Source organism: Kryptolebias marmoratus, linkage group LG19 (genome assembly GCF_001649575.2).
Source record: "Kryptolebias marmoratus isolate JLee-2015 linkage group LG19, ASM164957v2, whole genome shotgun sequence".
Classification (NCBI taxonomy): domain Eukaryota; kingdom Metazoa; phylum Chordata; class Actinopteri; order Cyprinodontiformes; family Rivulidae; genus Kryptolebias; species Kryptolebias marmoratus.
The window spans coordinates 1,430,137-1,441,721 of record NC_051448.1 but is presented as its reverse complement, the minus strand read 5'-3'; the positions used below and the strand labels follow the sequence as shown (position 1 = coordinate 1,441,721).

The 11,585-nt window shown below is 40.5% G+C and overlaps 1 protein-coding gene and 1 long non-coding RNA gene across 2 annotated transcripts in view; one reads left to right on the top strand and one right to left on the bottom strand.

The window, feature by feature from the left end:
* Window positions 1-2,179: 2,179 nt before the first annotated feature.
* Window positions 2,180-6,397, bottom strand: LOC112450045. The gene is made up of 3 exons (XR_003038606.2): window positions 6,279-6,397; window positions 3,199-3,619; window positions 2,180-3,102 (listed from the first exon to the last, which is right to left on the bottom strand). It is a non-coding gene; the product is annotated as an uncharacterized LOC112450045 (long non-coding RNA).
* Window positions 6,398-6,661: 264 nt separating this feature from the next.
* Window positions 6,662-11,585, top strand: part of LOC108228582 (protein NLRC3-like) — an 8,819-nt gene continuing 3,895 nt past the window's right edge. Inside the window, exons 1-6 of the mRNA XM_025003282.2 lie at window positions 6,662-6,680; window positions 7,255-7,614; window positions 8,465-8,575; window positions 8,689-8,758; window positions 8,909-9,137; window positions 9,833-11,580. Of these exons, the coding sequence (XP_024859050.2) occupies window positions 6,670-6,680; window positions 7,255-7,614; window positions 8,465-8,575; window positions 8,689-8,758; window positions 8,909-9,137; window positions 9,833-11,580 (2,529 nt within the window). The 5' untranslated portion in view covers window positions 6,662-6,669. The remainder of the gene's footprint in view (window positions 6,681-7,254; window positions 7,615-8,464; window positions 8,576-8,688; window positions 8,759-8,908; window positions 9,138-9,832; window positions 11,581-11,585) is intronic.

Here is an 11,585-nt window from a genome sequence, read left to right as displayed (position 1 = left end):
CGACACATAATCGCACATCATAAAATCCACGTGCTGGCTCTCTGTGAAACAAAGTTAGACCCCACAGTTCAAGACAGTAAACTAAATATACCAGGTTACAGGATGTACAAGATGGACAGAAACGGTGGTGGAGGTGGCGTCGCTCTTTATATTCAACAACACCTTCAACCTAAACGAAGACGTGACTTGATGCAGTTTGAAGTTGAGATCATTTGGGTTGAGATGAAGCTGCCTGACAGCAAAAACAAAAAAGTTTTAGTGGGATGTTGTTACAGACCTCCAAGAAATTGTTACACACCTCCAAAAACTCTAGGTAACACAGAGTATTTAGACCAAATCTGTGAGATGATGGAACAGGTGTCAGAGAAAGACAGAGATGTTGATGTTTTTCTGCTGGGGGATTTTAACTTTAACTGGTTCGCAAAACCTTTTGAGGAGAAAGATAAATCTGATTTATCAGAAAAGGAAAAACTTGAATCTGTGGTCTCTAAGTGTCGTTGGACCCAGATTATAGACTTACCGACCAAACAGACAAAAACTTCATCAAAATGCATCGATCACATCTACACAAATATTCCAGAGTCACTTCTTGAACAAATATCCACTGTAACAGGTTGTAGTGATCATAATCTCATTACTGTCAGAGTTAAGAAAAATGTACCTGAAATGATAACAAATTTTAGGTCATGTGAGGAGTTAGTTCCTGAAAGATACATCAGAGATGTGAGGGAGGCTCAGTGGACCGATGTAAGAAATAAAACTGGTCCTCAGGAAGCACTGGACAAGTTTAATGAGAGATTTATGAAAATAGTAAACAAACACGCCCCAATAAAGACCAAAGGTATTTATGATTCAGTGATGATAGATGAGGAACTGGAATCTTTAATAACTAAAAGAGACAAGGCAAAAAGTAACAAAGACACTGAGAAATACAAAGAGTTAAAAGATAAAGTTTCTAAACTGAGCAAAGAAAAACAGACTGATGATTCTAGACAACAACTTGAGGAAACAGGAAACAGTCCTGACAAAATATTTAGGATATTTGAAGAGTTTCTGGGGCACAGTTTGCCTTCTCATGTGATTAATGTAAAACATGATGAGGAATTAACCAAAGAGGCAGAATTTCAGGAATATTTGGAACAATTTCAGAAACAGGCTGAAAATATAAAATCTGTCTTTGATAGTTTTGAGGCTCAGGGTAACTTGGAAGATGGATCACGTTTTTTCAGTTTTCAGGAAGTTAACCCTGAAACAGTTAAGAGTCTGTTGTTATCTCTCTGTAAACCTGGGATTATTGGATTAAATCAAACTGATACTAAACTTCTCAGACTTGCAGCCGACTTCATCTCTGATCCCATCTGTCACATCCTGAACAGATGCATCGTCAAAGGTTTGTTTCCATCTGAGTGGAAGGAAAACAGAAACATCCCATTTTTAGGTTTAGTCTTTGATGTAATTCTGCTCAAACAGACCAAACAGTATATTCCTGAAGTTGAGCTGTTTCGTTCAGCATCAGCTCAGGATGAACTGAAAGATGTTTGGCTCACAGAGATTGAGAACTGAGAGGTGGTGAGCTCTGCTGTTGAAAAGTGAGCGGCACTGGTAATAAAAGTTTTTAAATCCAGAAATGCTACCTTGGGCCACACACTAAAGCTACACCATTAAATAAATAAAAAAATCATCATTGGGGCACTTTTTTTTGGTTCAGAGGGAAAAGGGCAGGTGTTCTGTCTGTGTACATTCCTGCCTGCTGTTATCAGACATGTACCCCAACATTCAAGTGTGAACAGACTTTATTTATTTTCTGTCTCCTGTTTGTGGCTCTGAAGGCTGTAAATCAAATAAATTCTTGTGTGGATAATAAACTTGTCTTCTAACAGTTCATTCAACATTTTACATTTGATGGCCGGGCCCGCGCATTCATTTATCCGCCCCCCCCAAGACAGCTTACAATGTAGTGACTCAACACAATCAGCAGAGGGCGTTGCAGGCCATTAAACTGAAGGATTCCTGACTCAAGAGTCTGAAAAGATGAACCTGTTTGATGCAGAAAATCTGATTACTGGGTTAAACCATTTTTTAAGATGGATTTTCCACAAAGTTTTCTTTATTTGCACATCAGGTTTGTTTAACAAAAGAGTGTAAATGTTAAAAATGTTCTGTATTTTTTTAAAACCATTTCCACCTCTCTTCAGGAGAAGTTTATGTACAGTTGCCTTCAAGTTTCTGGTGTTGATGCGTTTTAAACACAAAGATTATAAATCAAATAAAATTAAATCTAATTTATTTATATCGTACATTTAAAAACAACTGCTGTTGACCAAAGTGCTGCACACATAAACATTCAATACAAACATTATACAAAAATAAATTATCATTACAATTCTCAGAGTGTATTAAAGCCAGTGAATATAAATGTGATTTAAAAACACCAACAGTCTGACATGAAGGGGCAGAGCTAGTTTCTAAGATTTATGCAAAACTTGTTTATGAAAACCTGAGAACTTCTCAGCATTTCCTGGTGGCTACATGTCACTGTTTAAGTTTTTTATTTTCTATTAATAAACGACATATGGTGATTTCAGCTGCAAGGTTATGTCAACATCTATTTATCTATTTATATAAAATAAAATGATTATGAATGAATACATGCTCCAAGCATCATCACGCCTCTCATCATGCGGCTGTGGCGGCCATTTTGGATTGAAACTCATGACCGGTGGCGGGCGATATGCATTCTTTCAGGAAGGTTTCTGAGGCAGTTCTGTGATCAGCTGCTGGTAAATTCCTCCTATTTTTATTATTTCAAGTCAGTTTTATTTGACTCTTGGATTCTTGCAGCTCAGAAACTTGTCGATATGAGTTTTTCTGCTCGTTTCTCCGGTTTTTGTCTCCAACGTCATCGTGGATTGTTCCGGTTCCCCGCTGTGGTGCTTTGTGTTTGTCAGGTTGTGTCTCGGCTCTCTGTGAGTCAGACTCACACCCTGCTGCAGAATGACGTTTGTCCTCTTCGTTCCTGTCGAGTTTCTCTCTGTTCGACCGGTTTCTGTGTTTATCAGATGCTGCTGAGCTGCGACACGAAGGAGGCCGGCTTCTGTCAGCCTGGAGAAGAGTCCGTACAGACAGTTAAAATACACAAATAAAACTTTTAACCTGTTTAATTCTTGCTCCGAGTGGCAGAGAGCAGGTGTGGCTCACCTGCGTGAGGCAGCTGACAATCAGCAGGTGAGCCTGAGTTCCTCAGAAGGAATGTGGTCCAACAACAACCTGCTCTGAACATTCCTGGACATGTTTATCACAGCTTCGAGATGAGATTTTTAGTGCCTTTTAAAAATGGAGACGTGGCACGAAAAGTCCAAATGTTGCATCAGATCTGAATGTGATGAACCTGATCTCCGCTGATCCCCGCAGGGCCCAAACGACCCCCTCAGGAGGGTTCGGAACAGGTTTAACTTCGGTTCAGACAGTCAGATGCTCTGCAGTGACCTTTGACCTCATCAGCTGGGAGTTAAATATTTAATCAGTTTTAAACGTTCCGTTCGGTTCCGTCCGGTTCCGTCTGGTTCTGTCCGGTTCTGTCCGGTTCCATCCGGTTCTGTCCGGTTCCGGTTGTCTCAATCTTTCAGGAAATATAAATAAAATGAACAAAAATCTCAAATAAATTGTTGAAACCTTCCTGTCAGAATGAAACATCCCGTCTCATATTTAGTCTCAGATCATTGGATTAAAATCTACAACTCAGTTCAAGATGGCCGCCACAGCTAATTATTCTCACCAAACACAATGGCTACAGCTTGGTCATCTTTACAGATATCGTCACCAACAACACGTCCTCTGAGAGCTGCAAACTGTGATATTTCTACTTCAAACACTGGAAACCCAGACTGTCTGTTAGCAAAATATCTCCTGAACTAATGGATGGATTCTAATGAAACTCTGAGAATGAGACAACAGTTTCACCTTTGGGTAAAAGATTATCAGACTCAGCAGATGTGCAGCATATACTGATCCTTTTACTCACTAGAAACCTTTTTGTTCTCATCAACAACAACAACAAAGAGTGGATATCTGTGATTTATCTGATTTAACATCCTGAGTTCAGGAGACATTTTAGAAGTTCAGAGTTAAAAACAATCCTCTGAAAAGGTTTTGGCGTTTCTGGGTTTAACGCCTGGTTTCAGGTTGTTGGGGAAATCAAACTCTGTGTTGTTGGAATTAAAACTCCTCAGGTTGAAACCGAAGCTGAATGAAACCGGGCCTGTAAGACCGGAGTCAGCAGGTGGACGAGCAGGTGGAGCAGGTGAGCCGCAGCTCAGGTGTGTCATCACCCGCCTGGCCGGACAGGTAACCCTTCCCTCCGCCCGGCCCGACCGGTCGCAGCTTCATTCCTCCTTCGGGTATAAAGCCAGGAGGACGGCAAGCAGGAGCGCCACAGCAGAACCGGGCGCCCCGAGCCTGCAGATCCCCTCTGGTCCAGTGGTTCTAGACAGTTCAACAGCAGTCAGGTCGTTTGTGAAATGTTTAGGACCACTTGATCCGGGTGAAGGAGCTGACACCTGGAGAACACCTGGAGAACAGCTGGAGAACACCTGGAGAACACCTGGAGACCTTCAGGCGCAGCGGGACGTCAGGTGGGCTCCGATCAAACTGAATGTTTTTATTCTTCTCACCGACTGCAGCTTAGAAATCCTGTCAGTACTCACTAAAAATAAGTAAAAGTACCTTTAATGTAGTAAAACGTGAAGGAAAAAAACTACAAACTTTGATTGTTTTGAGCTTTTAGATTCAGAGTAACAATTAAAACATCTCCTCCAGACAGTTTTAATTTAATTAAAAAACAGAACTGTAGATAAAATGATTCTGCAGGAAGTTTAAATAACTAAAATAAGTTTTATATGTTAGTTTTTTGTCTGTTGATCAGTTAAAAGTTGATTTTCACTCATGTTACCAGAAAACAAAGAAATTTATTTAAACCAGGACAAACATTCAGAAACTATTTGTGTGAATTATCAGAATAAAGTTCAGCTGCTGGATTTTTTCCTTGTTTCGGTTTATTTTCTTGTATTTGTTGGTTTTTATGTGAAATTTTACTGTATTTATTTTATTTTTTCCTGTTTACTTGTAAAACTTTTTGGTGATTTATAAATAATCAGAATATTAAGGTAGTATTTGTGTTTTTCTCTTGTTTTTATGGTTATTTTTCCACCAGTATGAGTTTCTTTCTGTGATTATTTGACCTGAACGGAGTTTAAAAGTTTTGTTTCTTTCTTTTCTTGCTGCAGATGATGAATTATTTGTTGTGTTTTGGATTTTTTCCAACCTTTGTAACTTTTACAGCTGTGTTTTTATTCATGTTAAATAATAAAACTTTGCTCTTACTTTTCAATCCTGTTTGTATTTTGTGTTTGAGAAGCTTCTGAATAAAGTTAAAGTTGATTTTATGGACAATAAAAGACCTGAAGTAGCTTCAGTTTTAGGTTTCGTCGTGAAGCTGCTTCACTTTTTCTGACGAATGAAGCTAAAACAAAAAAAAAAAGGAAACGCTCCGCCTCTCGACCGACCAGTTTTCCTCCAGGAAATAAAAAAGACAAAGACGTGAAGAGTCAGAGTCCAAACATCCAAACTGACTTCCTTTTAGAAACATTTTCAGTTTCATCAGAAACAAATAAAACTCCGGAGATGATTCACTTTAAAATGAGTTCTATCAGGAAGTGACATAAAATATTCAGTAAAATATAAAAACTTCCCTCAACTGAATCTGTTCAGCTGCCAGATGTGGACAGATGTTTATTCTCAGTTCCACGAAAGTCTCATCAAATCTAAAACTAAAGCAGTTATCAAATTATTATTTGGTTTAAAGTTTCTCTCAAACGTCAACTGCAAGCTGCACATAAATAATAATAATAATAATAATAATAATAATAATAATGAGAAATCTGAATTTGTTGAGTTAACTCTGAGCTGAAGTTAAAACAAGCAGAACTGAAAACTAAACCCAGACTAAACTTTAACAACAGTTAAAACCTAAAACCAGGACAGCTTAGATCACAGTAATCCTCAGTAAACTGGCAGAGGTCGGTTAGCTGTGGCGGCCATCTTGAATCAGACTGACTCCACATGTTAATCAGCTGGAGAATAAATCTAAAGCTTCATTTCTGAGAGTTTCATGAAAACACACAACTAATGATTTATGAATACAGGTGGCAGTAAATTGAAAACATGCTATCTGAGAGTTAAAAGTTTAGTTTATAAACAGCCGGAAACGGGATTAAACTCACCTGTAGTTGGAGTTCAGGTGAAGAATGAATCCATGAAACTTTTAATTCAGACAGAAAAAGTCTAAAACTGTCACCGGGGGAGAAAAAGACCCGTTTAAGGGTTCAAGCAGGATTTCAGCCTAAAACACCTGAACCCCGACTCACCTGCTGGTCCTCCTCGGTGTGACGTCACCAGCCGTCCAGCACGTGAGCCGGGGAGGTCTCACCTGTCTGCCTGCTGTCAGGAAAGAGCCCTGAACTCTGCGTGGCCTCCAGGAAACCACAAAAAAAACAAAACAAAAAAAAAAAAAAAACAGGAACTGATCCAAGTTCGGGAACTTTTCTGTGTTTGTGTCACGTGACTTCTCCGAAGCGCAGAAGAGGCGCGCGCTCGCAGCTCCTCAGGACCCTGATGGACAAACTGTAAGTTCTGATTTAAAACCCGATTCTGGATTAAAATCTTTGTTGTTTGGTTCAGTTTGCTGTCAGACTGCAGAGTTTCAGTTCTGTCTGCATTAATAAGAATTAACTCTTATTCTGGTATCTTTGTTAGTTTAACACTTTAATCTGACTGAGTGTTTCTAACTGTAGCTGTCTGATCCGGGATTTATTCTCTGCACAAGACTTCAGTCAGAAACAATCAGAGAAATAAAACAGACCAATGAACCTCAGGGTAATAATGAATTTTCACCTGTAAATTCTCTTAGTAACTCTGATCCAAACATTTTCAGTAATAAATGACATAAAATCAGACATTTAACCTTTGAACTTATGGTGGATATTTGGAGTTATTGGGAAAAATGATCAAAATGAGAAAGAATTTATTTTAAACAGTTATTATTGTGGATTACTGATTCAGTAAAAGACGGCTTGTTGTGTAAAGTGTAAACATATCAAATTAACATTTTAGAAAAAAAAAAACAGGTAATTTTGAGTTTAAAGTTGTTGTAAGCGTCAGTTTCTCCTCTGAGATGATTCATGTTGTGTTTGTGTGAAGGTGTGAAGGCAGACATGAAGGAGGCTCTCCTCCTGAAACCGGTCCGTGTTTGGATCATCAGAACCAGAACAAAGTTCAGAGGTGGGCTGAAGATCTGTGTGTTCTGTCCCGACATCATCAAACCACCGACACTCACACACCCGGGTTGTTTTCAAGGACGAAACTGCAGGAACAACAGTTGGATGGAGCTGAATCCAGACCCAGAGCTGGATCTGGGTCTGGATCTGGGTCTGGGTCTGGGTCTGGGTCTGGATCTGGGTCTGGGTCTGGGTCAGGTTCTGGACCCAGCTGTGTGTCTGCGATGAGTTTTTCATCCATGGAACCTCCGATCGTTTTTACCTGCCCTCCTCCTCAAACAGAGTAAGTTTTTATTTCTTTATGTTTTGTGTTTTTATGTCTCAAAGCAAACAGAAAATAACTTATTAACTAAAAACAAGCTAAAAGCAGCAAAAACATGGCTAAAAGTTAAAATTAGCCAAACTGTAGCTAAAAGAAGACAGAAACGGAGCCGGCAGCTGATTTCAGAGAACAAAGTGTTTGAAGGAGCTGAAGAGATATTTGAGTAAAATAATTCAAAAAGTATAAAAGTTACAAATATTAAAAGTTCGAGCACACGTTTCCTGATGCAGCTGGATGTTTTTAAGGAACTGAGACAGAAACAGTCATGCGGATGCTGACTCATATTTAGTAAAAATATTTGGTCTGTTGGGACGTTAACAGGATCAGCTGATGCAGAAAAACACAGTTTCATAAAGTTTTAGCCTTTCAGACAAAACCTGAAAACAGAACAGAGAAGTTAGAACAAATGTTTAAAACAAAAAGCTTAAATAAGATGCAGATAAATAAATAAATATATTCCTCCGTCACAGAAAGGTCGAACAGATTTTATCCATCAGAACCAGGATTTATTGTAATCTGCCTGAAAGAAGTTTTAATCAGTATCAAGTTATTTTTGTGAAAATTTAGTGATTCTTTTCCAGCCGGAGACTCTGCCCTTCCACGTTTCTGGACCTACATCGTCATTTTTATTTTAACTCATATGTTACTGTGCAAAAGTCCTGATCCAGTCCTCATCCCAGCGGTCAGCCTTCCCTGAGATCCGGATCAGCAGTTCTCCAGACTTCCTGAAGCTCCAGAGATTTTATGAGATGAATAATTCAAGCATAAATCCCTCAGAAGTGATCAGTGAAGTTGGGTTTGTTTCTATCAGGATCCATCAGAAACCGGACGACCCTGAGCTCGGCGCCGCGTCGGTGATCAGTAACCAGTCTTTGGGTCGTCTCGTTGAGTTCAGACATGGAGACCGAGCTGCTCCTGACGGGTAAGAAACTGGTAAAACTATCACACAGGTATTAGAGTTTATTGTGTTTAAATCAGCTTTTATTTTGACGGAACGCAGCCCGTTTAACAAACTGAAGTTTGCTGTTTTTACAGCTTTGTTCAACACGACTCCAAGGTTCTCGAGGGTCGGGCCAGTCTAACAGATCTGGACTCCATTTTCATGGTGAGAACAAAAAGAATGTTTCTTCTATATTATGAACACTGATTTACCTTAAAGGAAATCCTTCCTCTGTAGTAAAAACTGGTAAAATCAGAGAAGTTGTTTGTGCATCTAAATAAACCTGGATTCAAACAGATGACTCTTCTGTTCCAGCTGCTGGAGGAAAACATGATCAGGTTTGTGAGGAATGAGCTCAAGAAGATCCAGAAAGTTTTAGGTTCAAACGACCCAGACTGTTCAGGAAATCAGAGGGAGGATGAGGAGGAGCGGGATGGTGAGGAGGAAGAGCAGAGCAGAAGCAGCAGAGACTCCCTGATGAAGATCGCGGCGTTCTTCCTGAGGGAAATGAGCCAGGAGAAGCTGGCCGAGCGTTTGGAGAGCAGTAAGAAGATCCGTCTTTAAGCTGCAGGACAGCCGACAATTACTGAGCTCAAAGCAGCTAAAAGTAGCAACATGCTAGGCTAAAACAGCAAAAATCTAGCTAAAACCTAGAAGCTGTAAAATGCTAGTTAACTAGTTAGTTACTAGTTATGTTCACCTCAGTTAAAAGTTAAATGAAACAGAAAAGTAGAAAATCTAACTGAAAGCAACAACAAATCAGCTAAACATTAAAATTACCCCAAAAGCTTGCTAAAGGTAGCAAAAGGATAGCTCAAAGCTAAAGCAGCAAAACATCAGCTAAAAGCTAAAAGTAGCAAAAAGACTAACTCAATACTTAATGTAGGAAAAGTCAAACTAAAATCTAAAAGTAGCTACAGGTTAGGTCAAATTAAAAGTCACAAAAGGCTAGCTAGAAGCTAAAAGGTGCTAAAGAAGACAAAAACAGCTGAAGCAGATTTGAAAGAGAATAATGTTTCTGCAGGAATGGAAGAGATCTCAGTGTTTCTATGGGGCAAATATTCAGAGAAATGTTTTAAAAAAACATTTTAAAAAGTATAAAAGTTACAAAAAACAAAAGTCACAGCATCTATCTCCTGAACGAGCTGAATGTTTTGATATAAATTGCTAAAAAAGCACAAAGTAGATTGCAAAAACATATAAAAAGCTTCTTAACATGTTTCTGGTTTATTGACTCAGGAAGTGCATCAACAGAGCACCAACAAAAACACAAGCTGATGCTGAAACAGAGCTTCCAGTGTGTGTTTGAGGGGATCTCTACAGCAGGAAACCCAACTCTCCTGAATGAGATCTACACAGAGCTCTTCATCACAGAGGGAGGAACTGGAGAGGTCAATGATGAACATGAGGTCAGACAGATTGAAACAGCATCCAGGAAACCATACAGACCAGAAACAACCATCAGACAAGAAGACATCTTTAAAGCTCCACCTGGAAGACATGGACCAATCAGAACAGTGATGACAAAGGGAGTAGCTGGCATCGGGAAAACAGTCCTAACTCAGAAGTTCACTCTGGACTGGGCTGAAGACAGAAGCAACCAGGACATCCACTTCCTGTTCCCGTTTACCTTCAGAGAGCTGAATGTGCTGAAAGAGAAAAAGTTCAGCTTGGTGGGACTTCTTCATCACTTCTTCACTGAAACCAAAGGAACCTGCAGGTTTGATGAGTTCCAGGTTCTGTTCATCTTTGATGGTCTGGATGAGTGTCGACTTCCTCTGGACTTCCACAGGAACCAGATCCTGACTGACGTCACAGAGTCCACCTCAGTGGATGTTCTGCTGACGAACCTCATCAAGGGAAAGCTGCTTCCTTCTGCTCGCCTCTGGATAACCACAAGACCTGCAGCAGCCAATCAGATCCCTGCTGAGTGTGTTGACATGGTGACAGAGGTCAGAGGGTTTACAGATCCACAGAAGGAGGAGTACTTCAGCAAAAGGTTCAGAGATAAGAAGCAGGCAAACAAGATCGTCTCCCACATCAAGACATCACGGAGCCTCCACATCATGTGCCACATCCCGGTCTTCTGCTGGATCAGTGCTACGGTTCTGGAGGACGTGTTGAAAACCAAAGATGGACCAGAGCTGCCCAAGACCCTGACGGAGATGTACATCCACTTCCTGGTGGTTCAAACCAAAGTGAAGCAGGTCAAGTACTACGGAGGAGCAGAGACAGATTCACAGTGGAGTCCAGAGACCAGGAAGGTGATCGAGTCTTTAGGAAAACTGGCCTTTGAGCAGCTGCAGAAAGGAAACCTGATCTTCTATGAATCGGACCTGACAGAGAGTGGCATCGATATCAGAGACGCCTCAGTTTACTCTGGAGTGTTCACCCAGATCTTTAAAGAGGAGAGAGGGCTGTACCAGGACAAGGTGTTCTGCTTCGTCCATCTGAGTGTTCAGGAGTTTCTGGCTGCTCTTCACGTCCATCTGACCTTCATCACCTCTGGGGTCAACCTGTTAGGAGAAAAACAAACTAACTCTGAGACACATTTCTACATGACTGCTGTGAACAGAGCCTCACAGAGTCCAAATGGTCATCTGGACCTGTTCCTCCGCTTCCTTCTGGGGCTGTCATGCCATAAAAATCAGACTCTGCTGCGAGGACTTGTCTCCCAGAAAGACTGTAACTCACAGGAAAACCAGAACCTAGTCAGTCACATCAAAGAGAAGATCAGGGAGAATCCATCTGCAGAGAAAAGCATCAACCTGTTCCACTGTCTGAATGAACTCAACGATCGTTCTCTGGTGGAAGAAATCCAACAGTTCATAACATCAGGAAGCCTCTCCACAGATGATCTGTCTCCTGCTCAGTGGTCAGCTCTGGTCTTCATCTTACTGTCATCAGAAGAAGATCTGGACGTGTTTGACTTGAAGAAATACTCTGCTTCAGAGGAGGCTCTCCTGAGGCTGCTGCCGGTGGTCAAAGCCTC